Genomic DNA, 22,768 nt, shown 5'->3' on the forward strand with positions numbered 1-22,768 from the left:
AATTATTCCTAATGGTTAATTCTGTACTTGTGAGGAAAATGGCCAGGCCACAGGGAATCTTCCAGTATTACGGTAGGCTCAGACGGATACACGTCATAATGTCGCGGTAATTTTGTCGCCGTAAAAATGTCGCGGCAAAAATGTCGCCGTTAAAATGTCGCGAACACAAAAATGTCGCGAATACAAAAATATCGAGATGTCAAAAATATATATATTGATTTTATAGAATACAGAGTAGTACTACACATACACATAACCTTACAACGTAAAACGAACACAGATTACAAACTGCTCGTCGCAGTGTTCATTATCGAATTTATACTTTATATTGATATTTTAAAATTAGTTACAATGATATTATGATAAGATATCTGGTATTTCTAGCTGATAAAATTGTGTCCAGAAATAATCTATATATCGAATAATTTTATAATGTACAGAGTACACAAAAAAATAATAATAATTAAAAATGTTGTAATAAATAAAATAATAAATTGTATTTTTATGTCAATTGATATTGGAAGTTATACGAAATTCCACGCAGGTAGTCGTTAATTGATCGATTTTCATAATCATCACATATGGCTTTAAGTCAAATTGCAGAATCTTTGTATTTTTTCTTTTTCGGAGGTTTGATGCCAGCAATATACTGTTCAACTTTTAGACGGTTTAAGCTTTCTTCTTTTTTCAGTGAGTCGATAAAAATCCAAATAGATGGATGACGAGAACTTAACATCGAACTAAAACAATTATGCCAACCCTCGACTGAATTGTTAGTTCGTGGAATATCATACTTTAATAATGCATAACAATTCCATACATTTATAGAAAATAAAGGGGCTCTTCTCGCTCTCCGGCAGGGTCTTCCGATCCATGTGTCTTCAAAATAGTTGATTAAACCTGATAGACTCTCTTCATTTTCTCTATAAAACTCGGAATCCAACAGAGATTCAAATGCTGAAATTACATTATTTTCAGGTACATAAGCTAAGGCTGCTAGTTTTCTTAATTCGAGTGCAAAATTTGAATCGTTTGTATACCTAACTTGTAGCCCATTTGATTGTACATGTCGCCAAATAGATTGTGTTAAATGGAAAAAACACCCTTTAATGTTAATTGATGGAAAAACATATTTTGAAGCGTTCATAGCAGCTTTTTCAAAATCAAACATCATTGATTTTGGATTAAGCTGTGGTTTTAAAAATATTAATGCTAAAAACATACGTTTGTAAGTATCTTCTTTTTTATTAGGAAGAAGTATATAAACAGCTGGTACAACTTTTGAATAATTTATTCCATGAATAGTATAGAGTTGGTGGAAAATACTAGGTACGCAAGAAAATGTACCATCGCATAACCAATGTTCACATTGTTCCATCAATTGTAAATTGTTGTCGGTAGTAAAAATTAAAAACCGGTCTAAGTTATTTTCGTAATCAATGCTATCATATTTTAAAAAAAGCTCACCGGTTGAAGTTTTTGTGTAATTATCTGGTATTTTGAGTTCAGTTACTGATTTTGGATCAGGAGGAGCTGATCTTTCTATTTTTCTAACTCGTTGAATTGTTCGTTTTAATCCTGTTGTACTCGGAAATTGTCCAGCTATGTTGGAAGTGGTCTAAAATCATAAACTAAAAATAATTATTTGAAAATTTTATATTATGTTTATAAATTATGTACCTGTAATGTCAGTGTTCCTAATACAGAATGGGTACTAAGTTGAGTAGTTATTGCAATATTTTTAAGTCTTGCCATTGCTTTTTTAGCTTCAACTTTGGCAATATCGGCCACATGGTTATGTTCAGTAGTATGAACTACACTTTGTCCAAATGAATGTAATCGACCGCGACATTTCTTTGCAATATACTCTACGCACTTCCAAATAATTTTATTTTCGTTTTCTCTTTCTTTCTTGTATAAAAAAGAATTAAAATTCAGTAATTTTCCATTTTTTTGGTTTATTATATACTCAAAAGCCATAATGTACAGATTATATTATATTATAGAGTTTCTGTTACGGTTGCAGATTACACACTAATATGTATACTGAACTTAATTTTCGTTTTATTACCTATGTTACTTTAATCTAATCTAATCATACCTACGACCGAATGAAAACCGGAACTGCGAGCCACATCGATGACTACGGCGATATATTACTACCTGCGACATTTTTGTTTTGGCGACATTTTTATCGCGGCGTTTTTGCTGCGATCTTTTTACCACGACATTTTTACCGCGACATTTTGACGTGATACCGGCTCAGACAGTCCCTGCAGTTACAGTTATTAGTCGGACAGACGGTGGTATTCCCCATTTTTGACGATCGAAGTGATCAAATTGGACAATGGTGAATCAATTTGTTTATAGGCACCTAAAATAACCTCCATGTTTCAACTCAAACATAGCAAACACGGGTACAGGTATAAATAAATCGGAGTGTACATTTTTTTTCGCGTTCAAATGCGATTGCCGATCGTCGGAAATTCTACACATATTCCTACGTTTTAATACGATTGACCACGACACACCGACCAACTAGATCTAGGTAGGATAGGGTTGGGGAGGAGTGGCGTTCTTAAGCAAAATCGGGGTGACGCGATAGCGAGTAGAAGAACTAAGCGTCTTTTTACGTGTGGAAGAAAAGAATAGCACATACGCAACCAGGGGGTCTAGAGATGGGGGGGGGGGGCACGGGGGGCGTATGGCAAAACGATACAAGGGGGCGGAGAGAGCGTGAGACCTTATATGCGGACGACAGCGATGCGCGCGCTCGACAGAGGTGACTTGTTGACCGGTACGGCGTCGGAGGCGTTGGCGTGTCGCACGACGTGGGCGCCTGCGCTCCCCGAAAATCGTCGGGTGGTCGTGGCGGCGTGTCTCGCATGTGGTTCAGTACGGACGTTGTTCGCCCGACGATAGACACACGAACCCGACCGTCGCCGCACCGACCCGCCGCCGATACCGTCGCCACAGTCGCCGCCGCTGATCGCAATACAAGCAATAGCAGGTAAATTATATTTTAGTGATATTGTCTGTTCGTGTAATACAACCGGCACACGTCATAATTAATATTTTATGATCGATAAATTAATAATCTGATGGTGGATTTTGATCGCTCAGTCTATAGAAGATCGGTCAATGTGCCTCTGACCGATTCAACCGATTTATAAAATTCAACCAAAAGTTGTGATATTTCAACATGATATCTACATATTTTAATTCCATTCATTTTTAAAGGCTAGAAATAATTTAAATGAAAATAATTCCGTTGACTACAATAGTAATGTAGCATATCGAATTCACATTGTTACGATTAAATCTTGACGTGATGAAAAACTAATGAATAACAATAAATACCTATTCTTACATTTTTAGTGTTAATAAAAGTAATGAGTTGTGCAAATATTTGGTTTTTGTGATTTTGAAAATATAATCTAACGCGTTGTAAAGGTTAACCTATAATTGAATGCAAATACAATTTTCTCATTCAAGTGAGACAATAATTAGCCAATCATTCTATGTACCTATTCCCAAATTTCTATAACCTTACCACAACATAATTTTAAAATAATAATTTGTGCTTGAATTGAATATTGTATTTCCGAGTTTTTCTTAGCACTATAATTACTTAATTGTGGCAAAGGAAAATGCAATCTAATTTAAAAAAAAATATATCATAAATGTCAATAATATATTTTTGGTCATCACGCCCGATTAACTATATTATTTTTAAATTCCCAGCAGGTATGTTACTTATTAAAAAAACTAGAAAGTCCTCCGTGAGTCGCTTTATGATAAAGTAGTTAAAAATGGCCAACCAAGTTTCCTCGTTGTACAATGTGTCAATATTTAATTAAATTTTTTCTTATTTTAAATTTTAAAAAAAAAGGTGAAATCCAAACCATGAATTCTAAGAAGATTAAAAAATACTCGACAATCAAAAATGATTCGGCTTATGAGTTCTCTCCTAACTAATACGATTAGAATTAATTTGATCCATGGCCAAATATAAACAAACATAATATAATAAAATATCATGTTTTTGGTAAAATGTCTTAATTGTATGCAACAATCAAAAGTGATAAAATTGAGACTATTAAAAAAAAACCCTACAGGATAAAATATATAAAGGTTTTTAAGTGCCTACACGATTTTGCCGTTAGTTATGAATGAAAACAGCTTTTGCGAATTTCGTAAACTACCTAAACAATCTTCAATAGACATTTTATAAGTTTGGTTTTTGTCAAACAACCGATGAAAATAATATTTATTAGTTACCCAACTACATAAATCTACGATGGAATAGAAAATAGTGTTAAATAACATAATTATTTTCGTGAAACTTTTTATTTATTGTCAATAGTATATTATTTATATTCCATTCAATCGTATTAATTATTTAATTAATGTTTGATCACGATTGTTAACGAAATATAAAAATATATTGCGTATTAATGTAATAAGTCTATTTAACAGGATAAATATCGGATCAAAAGCTCTTTTCTACATTTACTCGATTTTTATAATCATGATAAAACCAAACATATTATAATATTATAGTATTGAAAACACTGTTTTATTATTTCTATTAAAAATAACACGTAAGAGATATTATAATACTTATCTTTGTGTCTAAGTATAGGATTTTTAACTTTATTAAAATTTTAATTACCAAATTTTCGTCGAATAAAGGTTATGGTTATAAAATATTACAACTTCTTTTTTTATTATTCGGGGCCTCGGGGTCCAATATCGAAGGAATTTTTTGACGTCATTCGGAATTTTCAATATTTATATTAAGATGTTAGTACAATATTTGGTATCTTCAGTTTGCGTGCTGGCTTATGAAAATCGTTAGGAAAACAATTTGCCAACATTTTTGTCACAATACTTATATGCTTACGGGATAACAATACATTTGGTGTACGAATTAAAATTGAAAATTGAAAATTGTATTTATATACGAATACTCGTAGAAATATGCATATGTGTCAGTATAGTATAGTATTATAGTATTATAGTATATAATATATAGTATTATTTGTTAGTCGACAAATCAGTAAATAACGTTACGATTTTATAACGTCGAACGAAAACCGTCAATTATTTGCAGGCTAATATAATAATATATTAAAATAATCTATACACCACATTAAATTACAAGTAATTAAATTGAAAATAGAGTCTATGTTTTACCGTTAAAATGTATCAATAATAATCAGTTTGAAATAATCGCCAGTCTTTCAGTTCTATACCCGAGTTGAAATATTAACAGAAATATTACTGTGTTAAGATCTATTATAATTTAAAGAGTTCATAAAAGTGTTCACATCCACCCAAGGTTAGGTCATAACTAGGCCACTAGGGTTCGGATTGTCATGCCAAAAAAAAACCAAATATGATTTTAATAAGCTCTGTGAAAACCTACAAATACTCTTTTGAGTAAAAATGATTAAAATAATAAAATTAAGCTTTAATATGCAAATTTTTTTTTTAACAAAAATATACAAACGAAAACGGTGGTTGTATGAATAGATAGCGGCTACTGCCGTATTGCGTGTAAATAAAAGTAATTATTTGATGTACAATTAATATGACTAATCTAAAACAATTTTCATAACAAATCATAATATAAAAAAGATAATAATCGGAAAATGATTCAAAAAATACTTCAAAGTGTGTAAGAAACTGTGTTTATGAATCGTTATACATTTTTCACCCCAAAATTGCATACACTCAATAGTGAATGAAGACAATATGTGAAAAGTCAGAATTTTTTTTATGTTTTTTCAATTTTTAGTTTGAGCGTAATATTATAATAGTCAAAACATGTATTTTGTACATGGTACAATACTAATGGACGGTGGATTTTCACTTAATCGATCAAAGTGATTATAGTGCGACAAAATAATTAACAAGTACCTACCTGTATTATGTAGCATCGTATTATGTATAATTGAAAATTCCGAAGTCGACGTATTATTATGTGTTATCGTTCCGCCGATCATCGTTTCGTCCATATAATACAATAATTATTGCTGTGTTTTATTTGCAGTTTTCCCTACCCGTGTAGAACGGGGACAGCTTTTTTTTAACTCGGAGCGTGCGTGTCTATAATTATTCTTTATTTTTATTGTAATAATACTTATCTGTATACATACCCATCTCGTGGGGGCGTTTAGGTTTCGGTATTTCGACGATTGACTCCTAAAAAACGGGCCACAACATACACACATACTCGTAATATATTTATGTATATTTAGGCACGCCGAGTCCATGTCATTTCACGGGTAGACACGCGTGCTTATAAAAGTCCCAAAGTTATCTAATTGCACGAAAAGTTTATGCACTACAGGAGACTTGGCCGCGTTCTGCTCTATGAATGGGTCTTAAATTTATGTGCAAGTCTTAATAAGGTTTCGCGCGAAACAATCGAAATTCAAAATGCACATCATATCTATTAGTATTACACTGCCACAGTGCCACCGCCGCTGTTGCAAAAACTAATTGGACGGCGGCAGCTACGGAACTAATTATTGTTAAAAGAATAGCTCGTCTTGGAAACGATCGTTTTGACGACTAATTGCGACTGTTTGACTTGGCGAAGAACTTTCTTGTAATTCGACTGAAACATATAAAAACAAAACTATGTATATTTAAGTACAGTTTGGTGCCCACGGAGGCTGGAGGAAACAAGATCGGAATAATTGTGCTTGACCCAGTAAGACAAAACACTCGACGAGTTAATAATTACAACAGGATAGACGCTTTTGTGCGCGTGCGGTGAAAATACAAAAAAAAAAAAAAAAAAAAGTTTCAGAACGACGACGGTAAAATCATCGCCTGTGACGGATACCTAAAATATTATGGCTCGAGGCGTATTAATATGTAACGTTATTAACCGACAAATAGCTATGATTAACACGATATAGTTATAGTAATAATATAAAATGCAAGCTCGGGAACCTGAGCAGACTGCTGTCGGCGAACGATTATTTTAAATATGCACCCATATCACACTGCGGCGGCGGCGGAGCGGCGGTGACGTAAACGATACCGTGCGGTATTTAAATATTACATGAGAGCATGGTTTTGCGCGAAGGAGGGCTACCGCGACCGTGGTATAATAATAATAATAATTATTATTATTAGCGAGCATGATACAACGAATATGATGAATTATTTTCTCGTCCTCTTTTGATAATATTGCGTGCACAATGTGTGCGTGTGTGTGCGCGCGCTTCAGTAGTATCTGAGCCTTCTTCTTTTTTTTTTTTTATTTTATCTATTAATTATAATAAAATATTGTTATCAAATAAAAATTCAACAAGTTGATTAATGTGTGATTTAAGGGTAGAGTCATAGATTTTTGATGAAAGAAATTATAATATATACATAAAGAGCGTATAGTAGGTACTGTACTTACGACAAAGAACAGCAAAAATAAAATGTGGATTTCAGTATCGATCCTTCAATGACGTATTGTAATTACAGTACATTGGTTATCGCCAAATAACCAAAATTCGTCGTCAACCTTGGCCTTAATTGTTTCAAAATATAACCTGTTTCAATAATCTGATTGATTTACAATGTTATAATATAACGGCCGATCCGTTCCAAGATACTTTGTTTCAATAACTCCATTGCATCAATATCATCCGTGTTCCTTTTAAGCGGCTCCTACAGTATCGTGTAATGTACGTACTATATTTTTGTTTCACGTTCATGACCGTTAAATAATATAATATTTTAATGTTGTTATATGATATTACAATCGGAAACACTTGTCTCAAGTCATCGTACTCTCGGAATTCGTATACCTACGAGTATTTCGAATTTGCCTATTTACCTAGTCGAAATAATTGCATTTGATTTAATGATTATGTATTTATTTACACATATTATATTATATGTTTATTGCGATTTCGTGCCTTGGTAAAAAATATTATGGTTAATGGCAAATAATGGTTTTAATCAACTTGAATAACATTTTTTCGGATGGCAAATAGAATTACTTTTAAATAAATATAATTTAAAAAAACGACCACTCTAATATGCAATCTTGCGTTCATTTTTCAATATGTATACACTGCAGAGAGGTGCGGAACATTTTGAGCTGTTTTACTGCCCCTGAAAAAAAAAACAAACAAAGTAAACGTCATTGTACAAACAATATGGCTCCCCAGCTCCGTTCAGAATCTAAAATTATAAATAAAACGATCGCTTTAGTTGCCCGAAAAAACAAAAAAGGTTAGGAATTATTAATATTATGTTCCTGTAAAAAAAGAAATAAAACCGAGGAACGAGATAAGTTTCATTTTTCGGCGGCACCGTAATTCTCCGTAAAAAAAAAATATTTACGATGTGCATATATAATATAATATTAGGATATGTGATATTATACAGTTTTCGATCGGAAAAACCAATTTTTTTATTTTCTCCTCGTTTATATGCGAATATTTACAGATTATTATCATCTAACAATATTATATAATATATATTAAACAATGCATCAACCGGATGTTTTTGCAGGGAACGTAAGCGATCTGCAAAGCGTTTTTGTGGACTTGTGCTTGTAAAATGTAAACACGGCCGGTAATGTAAAAACAAGCAATACTGTACGGTAAGCACAGTCCGCAAGCGAGTAGACTTGCCGATATGGTTTCCGTCGTATTATATTGTCTATTATTATCGTGTATGATTTATTGGTCTGAAATTAAACACAAACAACAATAATTAATAATCGAATTCAATATGAGTTCGGATTGACATATCGCAACCGAAACGGTAAACACAATAATAATATTATAATCGCACCTATCTATTGTTATTATTTATTTATTATTATTGCGGAAAATATAATTTATTGATTCCATGTCAATAAAACAACGTAGGTACCTCTATGGATATGCGTCATTTTGGAGCTGTATAAAAAATTTATGATTTTTTTTTTACTCGCCAAAAAGAATGTCTAGAGACGGTCGGCGGATTGGCTAAAGTTATGTAGTTGAAATGTTGCTTACATTTTTTTTTTCCGTTACACACTAACAGATCGTGTCTAGTGTCTACGAAGAAAATCACGAATAAATTGTTATTCCGTCTTTTGACGTTTGACACTTTAAAAAATATTCAACTATTTTCTCTGTGGGCTTAATTAAAATAGGTAATTACACAAATGTGAGTATATTGTCGCAGTTCAAACCTTAAAAATCGTTAAATGATATTCGACGTATCGGTTACAGCTAAAAATGTATAGTATGACATTGTGCATTTATTATTATAGGTAATATAGTCTTACGACTTCCAAGCGACCGAATGTAATATTTTTCAGGTCGTTTTTCAGACTATTACACAAGACATCGGAATATTATTTGGGCGTGTGAAATATATTCTTCGACGATGATTTGCAACCAATTTCTCGATTTACCGCGATCGATCTTTACTATATAATAACTCCTGACGTCGTCGTTTCATTTGGATTAACGACATGCCGCCGACCTTTTACAAATTAACTCCGTACCCCCTACCCCCCAAAGAGAAGACAGAGTATTAAGGGTGGGTCGTGTGTGAGAGACGGTTTCATGTTTTACGACCTTACGGGCGCCATGGTTATACGACAATACAGGGTGCTTTGCCAAGCACGCTCATTCCATTATCTTGTATCCCGTAATAAGTAATTTGTTTCAAATTCTAATTTTTGGAATTTTCACTTAATAATTAATAAAGCTCATATGTTCAGATGCTTACCATTTATATACTTTTATATTATATATATTTTTTTATATTTGTACAATTTTTTTCCCGAAAGAAAAAACTAAACTTTGCCTAAATTCGAATGCGTATTTTCTTGAACTTAATCTACCAAGGACGATAATGGTTTCACATAAAATGTTAAATACATATTTATTACATCGCCAAACCGGCTGAACATTACAAATCATAATGACGTATAATTTTTTTTATCAAACGCTATTCGGTCACGTGGTCGAGCATAAGTAATTCGAGACGGTGTCCAGGAAAAAAGTGTGCGAGCCGTCGACGCATGACGATGGGTGGATAAAAAAGGGTTGTCGTGTGTCAACAGCGCAGCAAATAATTTGCAAGCACAAATGGAAAATATTTTATTATTATTAATATTAAATAACTAGCGAGATTATGCCAATAGCAGGAGTGAACATGAAACGTGCTAATATTGGACAGATATCATCTGCAAAATATGTACATATAATATATATACAGGGTGGACCTTGCGTGTTTTCCAGTTGTTCGTAAGGCACAGAGAGACAAAACGCATATATTATTAAAATAAATTATTTAAAAAGCTTATAATCATAATAATGTATGAATCCGCACGTTTTTAAATCCACTGTATATTGTGTGTGTGATCGTGAACAAACATTTATAATTTGGATTTATAATATAATTATATTGTAGTAAATCAACGTTAGGTACGATAAATATTGTTGAATAAAAAAAAGTTTAGAATATTATGATTTATGTTAAAGAGACGCAGTGAATTGGACATTTGTATTCTTTAGGAATTAAGTTATAATTTTTTAATATTTATGTGAAGTTAAAATATTATTAAATAATACATTCAATCAAATTTATCTTTTTAATTGATACGTATATTGAACCATACATTTCAAAACATTTATCAAAATAATAAAATACTGTCCACATAGATGAAGTGTTTATTACATTATTTTTATCGGTGTATGTGATTTTTGGTTACGAGACTTAAATATTTAAAGTTTATACTGACTTATTTTTTTTCAATAATGTAAAAAATGTAATAGATTTTTATACAGAAATAAAGTATGTATAAGCTTATAACTATTTAAATCCAACAAATGATTTTTTTATCCAATTTAAATTAATTGCTAGTTAATAATAAAATATTACAAACCTCATCTTTTAAAGATTTTTTTAAAATAAATTATCTAAAATAAATACATTATCAAAAAATGTAGATAAGACGAACTAACTTAAGATTTAAAATATAAGATGATAAAAAATAAATTGCATTAAAACCATAATATATCTTACTCATGATTTTCTTAAATATACGAATGCCATGACAACAATGACAGACCTTATTATCGCCTAAAATAATTGCATTCAATCATCAGAATAAAAAAATAATATGTACAGCATAATAATAATATACAGATTTTAATTAACTTGACTGTACTATATTATCACTTTTATCGTATAATATATTATTAAACAATATATTGTGATGTGTATTAGCAACCATCTTTAAAATGTACGAAAAAAACCTACCCACTACCCACCCACCATAATAAAGTGGTGTAGCTAAATTGCCTATTCAACACGCCGTGCTATCAGTTTTTCGTTATTGAAAAATATAATATACGTCATTTACATTAATTTAAAACCATGATATTACCATAATAATATTATTATTATTATTATTGTTATTATTATGATTGACTATCTACCATTATTAAAAGAAATACCATTATACGTTCACAGTAAAAATGAGTGAGTAATTATGTAATTTTGTACTTTATACCAGCTATACATAATTAATAATGTGAACAATAATAACAATAAAACAACTATCTGCTTAAATATTATATTATTGTTTTCCACTTGATATTTATCGTTTACTTATCATTTGAATGGATGGTATGATTTTTAATTTCAGTGTTTTAACAATTTGTTGTACATTTTCTTTGAGATAATTATATTGTACACATCACGCTGATCTGAGTTCTCTGTGAGAAGAATTTGGCTTAAGTCTGTACGGAATGTGATAAACTTTTACTCGCAGTGTAAGATTATAACAATTTAAATTTTCTATAATATGAGTTATAGCCGTGAATATTTAAAAAAAAATTAAATAATTGTACTCCTCTCACGGTGTCTCCGGAGAGTTTGAAATATTCTTATATTTTCACATTTTCTACGTGACAATTGAATTTACGCAGTAACAATATTGCGAGCATTTTTGTGTTACAGTATATTTTGATATTTATTTTTATTTCTGTTTCAAAAAAAAAAGAAAAGAGTAATACGTTTTCGCCGAATTAGATCTATACATTCATTATAAGTTGGACATAAAATTATTATCCGTGTAAAATATTTTTAAACATAACTGCTGAGCAAATTACTTAATCGCAATTTCAGTATTCCGAGTATATACTTTTTAACATTGTCAGGAAGCCGTCCGATGACTTTTAAATAGGACCTATAATGGGAACAAGTAAAACATCACAGTCATCGACCTGATTTCGTATCCGGCCACTGCATAAAACAATTATAATACCATATAATAATATTTAATATTAAACCATATAACAATATCATTACATTATTATCGTCAAGATATACATCCGTAGTTGTTGGCTGTTATTTTCGTAGTGTATTAAATTCATAATAATCTTTCGGTATATATATTATGTACATAATATACCTAAATTTCTTACAGCCACCGCAAGCGCTTAGATTAATTCGTGTTTAGGTAGAGAGGGTAAATATCGCATACTATACATTATAAATAAGCTCACACACACATAATATATATATACTTTGTACACATGGAAACCGTACCCTAAACTTAGTAGACAGGCAAAACCGCGTTTTCAGTGTAAAACGTTTGCCGCACGAAAGGTAGGTACATTTTCCGTCTTTTCCGTACACTCACGCGTATCCATACTATATTATATGATATACAATGATAATTGCCAAACACGGTAAAGCTAATAAAACATACTGATGCATAATAATATTATTTACAGGACGATTCTTTTGAAGGTCAACACGGGTCTTCTCTCACTTCATATTTTGAATTAATTACCACCTACTCAAACAACGTATTTTGAAGAAAAAAATCAATTTTTTTTTTTATTATTTCTGACCGGAAGTTTTAAAGTTTTTTTAAAAAACTTTTTTAAACGACGGAATCTCGAATGAGGAGTCATTAATCAATCATGCCTATGAGTAAATTATCAAACTCAACTATACAGTTAATATAGTCAACCACTCGAAGAGGGGAAAAATTGTAAGACATTTTTTTTTTTTTTACAAACACAGTCATATGTCGTTTCCAAAAATGATGACTTCAAATCATGTGAAATAAAATTATATATTTTTAAAAACAATTTAAACATTAATAATGTATGAGAAAACTGTGTGTTCACCTAAAAAAGAATCATTCTGTTTACATAATACATTTTTATGGTGATGCGGATGGGTGGTTGAATAAAATATCGCGTGTAACATTTCTTGTTGTTTCCGTTTTCCATGATAACGAGTCAAAGTCCACGCAAGACGACTGATGGTCTAAACGTAAAGCGTAATACTGAAAAGTGTTTAACAATATCGTGATACGTCCTAGCGAATATATTACAATTTATTAGGAAAACAGAAAATAAACGATTTCATAGTTGAAACAACCGTATAATAAATATTAATAAAAAATACGTATTACCAAGATCGAGTCAAAAAAAAAAAAAAAAAATAGGAAAATAAATATCAACCTTGGTTGTGGTCATGTTGTTTTTCGCTACGATCTTACTATTACTAATAAATCGTGCATGATACGGTTTCATGTTCTAAATATCAAGTAATTCTGTATTTCGTAAAAATAATTCACTGCGAACGACATCTTGCGGTGTGACAAAACGGTTGTATTAATAATAGTCGTATAATATTCTAACGTGAACGTTAATTATAGTCTAATACGAAGCTTTGAATTGAGCTATAATATTATATAATATGTTAGAGTTTTGGCGGTTAGAATTGAATCAGATTTATGTTATACATTTCAAAAATTGCAAGACATCTTGTAGTCTAGTATACTTTGGTGTTATATATTGTACCTATTTACACCGCTATCGTAAATAACACATTTTTTCCTTTGCCGTGAATGATATAAATCTCAAACGTCGAGACTTCAAACGCCGCGCTGTTTGAACCATTAATATTAAAAAACACAATTTTATCGCGAGTAGGAAAAAGTTTAAATTAAACACTTATTAATATTAACAACTTGGCACACAAAACAAACTGACCATGATAATAATAATAATATTTATGATCCAAATGATATCTGAATTTAAAACTACGTGTGGCGTGTTATTACATTATATTATCTACCCATGTAGTTTTTTTCTTATTTTCAAAGTCACCAACTACAATCATACACACCTAGGTTCATTAGATTCAACAGGTCAATACTTTAAAGTATAAGTTGACTCGCTTCGTGGCATCTAACTTAATATTACTGCACAACATGATATTCTGCAAACTGTAACATGGATATCAATGTTTATTTTTTTGAGTATTGAGGGGAATTTAGTTTTTAGCTTTAGATTTAAAGAATAATATGAGAACTATTTTTACTGTTTGGTATAGTAATAATAATTTATGATAATAATGGTAATTGAGAATACACATATTATTACGCCCGACGACAAGTCATTTTGAAAACTGGCAACAGCTATATAATGCGTTATCGTCCAGTTTCGGCTTAATGTCTTAGTTGTCCAAATTTTAAAAATTCAAGAGATTAGTTTCGAATTTATGGCAAAAATGGCCCACTATACAATATGATATGTCTCATAATGCCTCAGACCTAAGCACATCGCCATCACTCCATCCACTCGACACTGGAATGAGACGTGCGACAATGCTCATTCGGTCACCGGCATTGTAGTTGTTTTTATTTTCGAATTTAAATGCAAAAACCCCGGCACCAGGTTAGCGGGGAGTCCGCGTTTACGTCGCCCGCACATATAATATAATATAGGTATTAAAAAGTCGTTAGTTTTACAGGTGTCTGTGAGGAGGGTTCATTTAAAACGCATTAATATCGCGGGGACAGCGCGCAGGACTTGTCTCGCTCATTAATTACGCTCCGGAGTTTGCTGGAAAGGTTTTCGGGAAGTTTTGCTGCTCTCCGGACGCGGGACGGACGGAAATATTTTTAATAAAATAAGTCACGAGTCCTCGAAACCGACATGACGTTCACCGCGTAAAAATGTAAATTATGCACTTTTAACAGTTCTCTAATGCTCTCGTAATATAATAATATAATGTTTATACACAAAAGCTAACGAGCATATTATGATAATTCTATGCCTATGCGATTGTATGAAATTGTGCATTACATTGTTATGGTCAGTTAGGTACGTGAAGTTTGTACTCGACGTATATCAACAATTCACAAAAACCGAGCAACAATGTTATCTACATTGATTGGTTGGAAAACTTGTTGGAAATTGTTGATATCTACCCCCCCCCCCTTGTATTTGAAAGTTCAAGCTTATGTTGTAGCTGGGAAATTCACAAAAACTGTTCAACAAATCTATTTTTATATTTGAAAGGATGATTTTTGAATGGGTCAAACTGTTCAAGATAGTATTGTAATTTGTAATGCAAACCGTGAACTCAGCATTACAAAGTTGAATAAAAGTAACTATACAAGAATTGAGGTGCCAACAATTTCCAACAGGTGTGCAACAAATCGATGTGCACATTGTTGGGTGGTTTTTGTAGGACTGTGCAAGGTGCAACACATTTTACGTCTGGTTATACGTTATACCTGGTTTACTCGACTTCGCTAGGGAAAATATAAATAATATTATTGTTGTTATTGTAGAATTATTTTTTCGAAACAAAAATTTACCGAAAATGAGAATTTATGTAAAAATCAATTATTTGAGAACTAAGCCATAAAAACTCGCGTATAGACTATTATGTATTCAAATAATACGTTATTGTGATTAATTGTTTTAAGGAAAACGCGTTTCATGCGAATTTGGCACAATTATTTATATTATTGTCATTGTTCAACGGTTTAATTAAACTATCTATTTTAGATAAATGCGCACGGCCGTCACTGCACCGTGTGCATAGCTATTATTTATCGAATGTCGTTGAACATTATATGTGTCATGTGCTTAAAGTATATCGAATGCAAACATAACACGAAATAATAATATCTTGAATTTTGATATGGTTCGCTGGGGTTTTGCTAGACGTGTTCAAAACAATGGTGACAAATGACTGCAATAAAAATATATAGATGTCTGGCAAAAATTAATTACGATGTATGGTATTGCTGATCGTCCATTACGAATATTCCCATTCCCATTCTTGACATTTTCCCACCAGAATAGATGAAATGTTATAGTGTACACATACAAATTTAAAATTAAAAATATAAAATATAATTTTAAATATATATAGTTACTAATATATTTCAAAAAAATAAATGCTTACCTTTAATTATCTGTAGTTAAAGTTTCGATGAATACCTAAGTGAGGAAAACTTAAAAATATAAAAAAAAAATTTTTTTTACCTTTTTTCATTTCGTGTTGGAAAATGTCCGCGGAGGAAATTTCTGTCTTCCGCGATAGATCGATCTATATACATCCAGATTAGGTGGCACACTATTTAATGGTTTTTTTTTTAGTTTCTGATTGGTACTATGGCATTGACGATCTGTGTACATATAAGCTCAACAATTGTCCATTAATTTAATTTATGCGTTATACCCATATTCTGTACAAAAACAAAACAGCAAACGGTTGTGTTTTTTCAACAGAGTTGACGTCAAACTAATCAAAACAAAAATCACAACCAACCGTCATTATATAATATTAATATTATTGTCACGCCTAGTATTGTTATATATATACAATGATATTGAAGCGTGAAAAAAATATCGCAAATCACCGTGATCAGCTCTGTATAATATGTTATTTGGGGAGTTGTAAAAAATTCGTCAATCATGATATTATACACAGTTGCATGATAATAATAACAATATAATCGTCACGATGTATAGTGAAACTGTGGGCATGGGGTTGACGTTGACTTCGGGTGGTTTTGGCGGTGGTGCGAATTGTGTGACGGACGGATATCATCATTCGAATAACGCTTTTTAAAACACGTCATAAAAAAAAATATATTATATTTACAGCGCTTTCAAAATTGGCCAATTGCTGGGCCGATGTATTTGTGTGTATTTATTCAAAAGCCCGTCGCATAATATTATTATTATTTAACGGGACGGACGGACGATCCCTAGACGGTGCTGCACCCCATCCCCCTACCTACATAGTCACGGACGTACATTAATAATTGAAAATGACATAATTTACGTATACATCGTTGTTTGTCACACCCCCCCTATAAACAATAATAATAATATGTACAATATATGGCGCTTATAATATGTACCCGGCCGGAGTTTCGCCTCACGCGCACTCGGCAGCGCGTTTATCGGATCGTATATTATGCTCATCACATGCATACTCGCTCGGCGACATGTGCACTCCGTGTAGTAGCGTCGATTATGTGTGTACCACTCGGTATACCGCGGTAGTGGTAGTCGTTGTGTTGTAGTCGTGTACATTTGTTCATATGTGTATAGTATAGGCGAGGGAAGAGCTGGTGGTAGAAGTCTCCATGCATCTCGCGCTGCACCATATTGGCCAGAGTGATTGATAGTGGATTAGACAACGGGCGGCAGCGGTGGTTAGCCACACTTAATTTATCATCGGTCGGCCAGTTATCGTTTTATTTGTAAACGAGCAATACTGATTTGTCATTCGAAATGGTTTTTGTTGTATTTTTTTTCTATTTTCTGTCCCCCTCCCCTTCTCCCTACCCACTACCCGTGATAATTCGTAAATGATTATTCGCTCGTCCCGTCGTCATTAGAGTATATATTTTAGTATTGGATCGCTCAGAGTACCTCTATATTATATATATATTGTATCAAGTACACAATATATATATGGGAGGCGGCAAGCGCCAATACAGGATTTTAAAACATTATTGGAGGGAGAATTATGGAACATACAGAACTTACGTGTGAGACAGTAATTTCCTCCAACAACATTGATGTTTTAACACATTTTTTTTTGTCAAATACTTACGAAGTTGTTCGGTTTGATACATTTAACTATTTAAGTGCTCAGACCATAACTATTGTAACACGCGATAACCTTTTCTCGCACAGTCTCATTCTGATCTTAAGCAGAAACTCATATAAAATTGATTATTTAAAGGTTGTCTAAAATTGTACGGACCAATCAGGGGCCACTGAATCATATTTAAGGGAGCATTTTAGCTAATTATAATATATTGATTCACTAAATGTTTAGTTGCGACCCGACATTAAAATATATTATTCGTTTAACGATTGGTACTTGTCACTTTTAGGTTTTGTATTATATCATTAAAACTTTAAAATGAAAACTTTTAGTGATAACAAATAACATCGCAACGCTCGCACAATCAATATTGGAGTTCGTCTTGAGGCCTATTTATCAACCTTCATATCTAAACAAACGGTCCAACAAACGTGTGTATACTTAAGTAATAAATTAAGAAGCGTATGCTCTGAAAGTAAAGAACTGTGCACGACGAGCACCGTCAACATTTGAAATTTAGTTAACCAGACTGTTTAAGACATTTTATATCAGTACATAATATAAAATATAATAATGTATAGTTAGTTTTAAATGTTTTTTTTTCTTTTACAATATTATTTAATGATGCAACATTTATATACGTATAACAACTTTTTATACTGTTAAGGTTAAAATATAAATTTTTAACTTTTTTAAGAAAACTGTACTAGCAGTTTGTATCATGAAAATTCTAACATGATAAGTGTAGGAACTTACTTATATAATGTTCCCACGTTATAGGAACTTATATAATATGTATTTTTAGCTGTTTGATCTCTTGTAGAATTCACATTCACCTCAATACACAATATACGGTAGGTACATTCTAATATCTAATAACGTGCAGGAACGCATCGATACATTACTCGTCGCGGTCCTTTTCTTCAATATTCGCTGCTCGTTCGTATATTATTGAGACACTCGTGACTGCTCGTGTATAATACACATGCCTATCATGTGTAATACTTACTTACTTATATATATATACAATATATTACACGATATTGTTTACGTGATTGACGACACCACGTTTTATAATAATTATATTTTACCGGAATACCGATATTCGTCCGCAAAGTGATATAACATATTATATACATATAGTATATTACACTGCCCACAGTCACCAGTTACGCGGTACCTACGTGTTTTGGGTCGGAGACGTGACGTCTCGCAGGACACCGAAATGTAATTTCCAATCCATTAACTATATTATATTAATACCGTCGGGTCGTTTTATCGTTTACCGTCCGAAACTTCCGTAACAGAGATGTAAGTGTATAATATCATATAAGCGAGGTATTCGGCGATCAAGGTAGACCTTTTCAAAATAATTCGGGATCACGACACGTCGTAATAATATAACACCATACTATAATACATCTATGACGTTTTAAATTTGTTTCGTTTAAACGACGACGCTATCCGCACGACTGAGACGCAAATAATATTATCATAATATTATTATTAGGTATGTAACTATAATATAACATTATGTTATTATTGTTCTCGTCGTTTTGTCATGTTATTTCATTTGGGTCCACACGCGTTACCGGTGTGTGCTGCTGCATACTAATACTTCATTACCGAGAGAGAATTAAATGGCCTTAAGTTGGATTTAAAACAAATTAAAAATGTTTCCACGCAATGAATAAGAGAATACTTAGTAGGTAATAATATTATTATTACGTGTTATGATGAGATTTGGATATGTTAAATGAAACCAGAACGGACGCTGAATATTCGTTTTAATTATCAGCAAGAAAAATCAAAACAATTTCATGATGTACAATAATCGATACCTAGGTTGAGTTATTGAATTCTCTCAAGCGTTTTAATGTTTTGAATATTCGATACCTAAACTATCTATAGTAATTATTATATTATACAGCTTATGAACTAATGATAACAATAATGAGTATATAATGAGATATGCTTGCAAAAATTTAGTGATTTAATATTATTATTGATTATGAACTTAAAATCATATCAAAATAACTTCTTTTATTTTTGTAATCGCAAAAAATTACTCGGCTGAGAAAATCGAGTATAGCACCTACATAAAAATAAACACCCTGTATATAAATTGATTCGGAAAACCACTTGTGCAAGTATATATAACTATGGTTTGTACCTATATTGACGTGCACACAACTATAAGTTTTCGATTTTCATCCATAAAGCGAGTGATGTTGTTTAAATTAGTTAAAACGTCGACAGTACCTATACAAAGGAGTTGGATATTTGTTATGACGTGGACCGCAAAAAAGTTTACTAAAAAAATGTACCACGACCCGCTTCTGTCTGTGTTTACGATGAAGTGAGATGGTGTGACGCAGAGTTTTCCCAGTTTGAACAACGAACTTCTTGATGACTGCACGATTGTTTAATCTTGTTCGCGACTCGATGTGGGTCATTAAATAATAAATTGACGATAAAATGTCTGACATGCATTGCGGTTATATTCTGATGGCTGCAACGAAATAAACTATTTGACTCATATTCAAAGTTTTTGGTTTCAACGATGGTGCGTGATTTTTCGACCACCAACCCTTTCTGCAAGAAAAATTAAAATCTCAAAAAGGTAACAAAAATATTTTTTTCTAATTTTTTGATAATTTTATAGAATGTGCCAATGATAAAGAGGCTACTTAAATGCTGTAGAGGTAACCCCTCAATAATAATAATATTATATGAACAATTCATAATATTACAGTATAAGAATGTCAAAAAACTTATACAAATTGTTAATTTCCATTTCCAAATATTCATCGCTATAAACGCCATAATAATATATCATTACGACCTACTTGTAATAAATTACGCCGCTTCACACAATATTATACTTATATTATGTATTATATTTTACAATCGCAGTCCACACACTGCGTGCGAGTTAAAACCATAATATTATTATGATATCCGTATAATACAATCGGCACAATCATTTTACAACTTGTGGAATAACCGCAGTTTGGATATATTATTTTAATTGTTTATCCACGATTGATCATTATTGTTATTGCATACTGTTTCGGTCCCGTAAACGACAACAATAATAATTTATATAATTTAATATAATTAACAATAATATGTTTACATTCATATAATTATAATAAAATGCAAAACAGATTTTTTCTCCTCTCTCCGTGCAGTGCGCATCTCCAATCTAATTGAATAGCGTACCTAGGTAAGTGGTTTTTTCCGTTCACCATGATAAGCCTTCATCGAAATTTCCCGAAATCCGAATTCGATATATACATAATATAGGGTGATTCGGCGAGCAAGCTCACCCCCTTTTTTTATTAATAATACATTAAAGTTATTCGAAACCTGCTTTTGGAATTTTTAAATATACTTAAAGTCTAAAGACCATATTATTTTCGAATACTTGAGATTTTCTGTACCATTCCTCATTTCAAGAAACTAATGAGGACCACCCTTTTTTACTATTTAAATTATTCAGCAGAAGGTTTTTTCGTTTAAATTTTGATGTATCCAAATCCAATTTCAGACTTGAAGTTTCCGAGTTATTAAACATTTTGCATAATTGTGCTAAGGATGATAGATATTAAATGTTTATACACACAACACATAAAACAAATTAGGTATAATATTATTTAATATTTATTTCACCGAGCACTTGTTACCCCATACTTGAACAAAAATTTATATTTTGTAGAAGTTATAGGCTCATAACATTTAAACATTTTAACAGATTAATAATTATTTTGAATTGCCAAACAAACATCGAAGTTATATTTATTTGTATGATTGTTGCCGGACGCCTCGACTAGTATGATTATGGACCATATACTCTGTATACAAAGTTTAATAAGTCAGAAACTAAACTCGTCCGAATTTCGATTTAGAAAGGTACCCACGACGAATTTTCAAAAAAAATAATTTACTGATTAACGTAGATCAATATATATAAAAGTGGTTTTCGTTTGAAAAACAGAACTTTGTATCTCCAGAGTTGGACACCGTGAGAGGTGAAAATGCCAACTACCTATTCGAAAATGTAGTTAATATTTTATTATTATTTAAAAATTCCAAGTGTCGGATTTTGAATAACAGGGCAAAGCAAATAATTGGTGGTGGGTGGGTGGGGTGAGCATGATCTGTGAATCACCATGACGTGTATATTATATATGTTATATTATGAATAGCGGTAAACGAAATTAATCAGTAGTTTAATTATTTTAGTATTTCACTGGTTAATAATATATTATATTATTATTACGTTATGTTCAGCGACGGCACGTGGATCCCGCGCGCGTGTGTGCGTTCGTCATATAATATATTGCTGTGCGCTTCTGTCTCTCCAGGGATCGATGTGTTGGAATTGTTTGATTCGCAAATAACGCAAAGGTTCATTGTTTGCCGCGTCCACGTAAAATCACGCGTCATCGGTCCGGCCCCATTTGCTAATTAACAAAACCCGCTAATCAGCAACTAAAGGATAACCGCGCGTACCTATGTATGACGGTGGATGGGAAGGGTGCGCCTCTCGCGCTGGACCTTTGCGTCGGACCGACCACCACCGTGTGTGTCCATCGGGGTCCCACCTGCCACCCCTTCCACATCATGCCAATCGCAAAACAATCACGATTCGGTCGCGGCATGTTTCAATGGTTTCGAACAGCTATAGTGCTCGTTCGCCGAAAATCAATCGTATCATAAGTTATCGTGTTGTTATATTATGTTGTGTCGAATCCGCAGTGTGACATGCAGCGTATCGCGGTCATTTGGCAGATCGCCTTTATTTTTGCCTTTGAGTTCCAAAACAAAAAATGCCCCTCCTACA

At 32.2% G+C, this 22,768-nt stretch overlaps 2 protein-coding genes across 2 annotated transcripts in view; one reads left to right on the forward strand and one right to left on the reverse strand.

The window, feature by feature from the left end:
- Positions 1-450: 450 nt before the first annotated feature.
- Positions 451-1,905, reverse strand: LOC111034225. Its single transcript, XM_022315339.1, has one exon. The coding sequence runs from the start codon at positions 1,376-1,378 to the stop codon at positions 593-595; it is 786 nt and encodes a 261-aa protein (XP_022171031.1). The 5' UTR covers positions 1,379-1,905; the 3' UTR covers positions 451-592.
- A 976-nt stretch (positions 1,906-2,881) lies between these two features.
- Positions 2,882-22,768, forward strand: part of LOC111034228 (heterogeneous nuclear ribonucleoprotein C-like 3) — a 122,641-nt gene continuing 102,754 nt past the window's right edge. Inside the window, exon 1 of the mRNA XM_022315344.1 lies at positions 2,882-3,010. The gene's annotated coding sequence lies outside the window, so the exon portion shown is untranslated. The remainder of the gene's footprint in view (positions 3,011-22,768) is intronic.

The sequence above is a fragment of the Myzus persicae genome, unplaced genomic scaffold, assembly GCF_001856785.1.
Source record: "Myzus persicae strain clone G006 unplaced genomic scaffold, MPER_G0061.0, whole genome shotgun sequence".
Lineage (NCBI taxonomy): Eukaryota > Metazoa > Arthropoda > Insecta > Hemiptera > Aphididae > Myzus > Myzus persicae.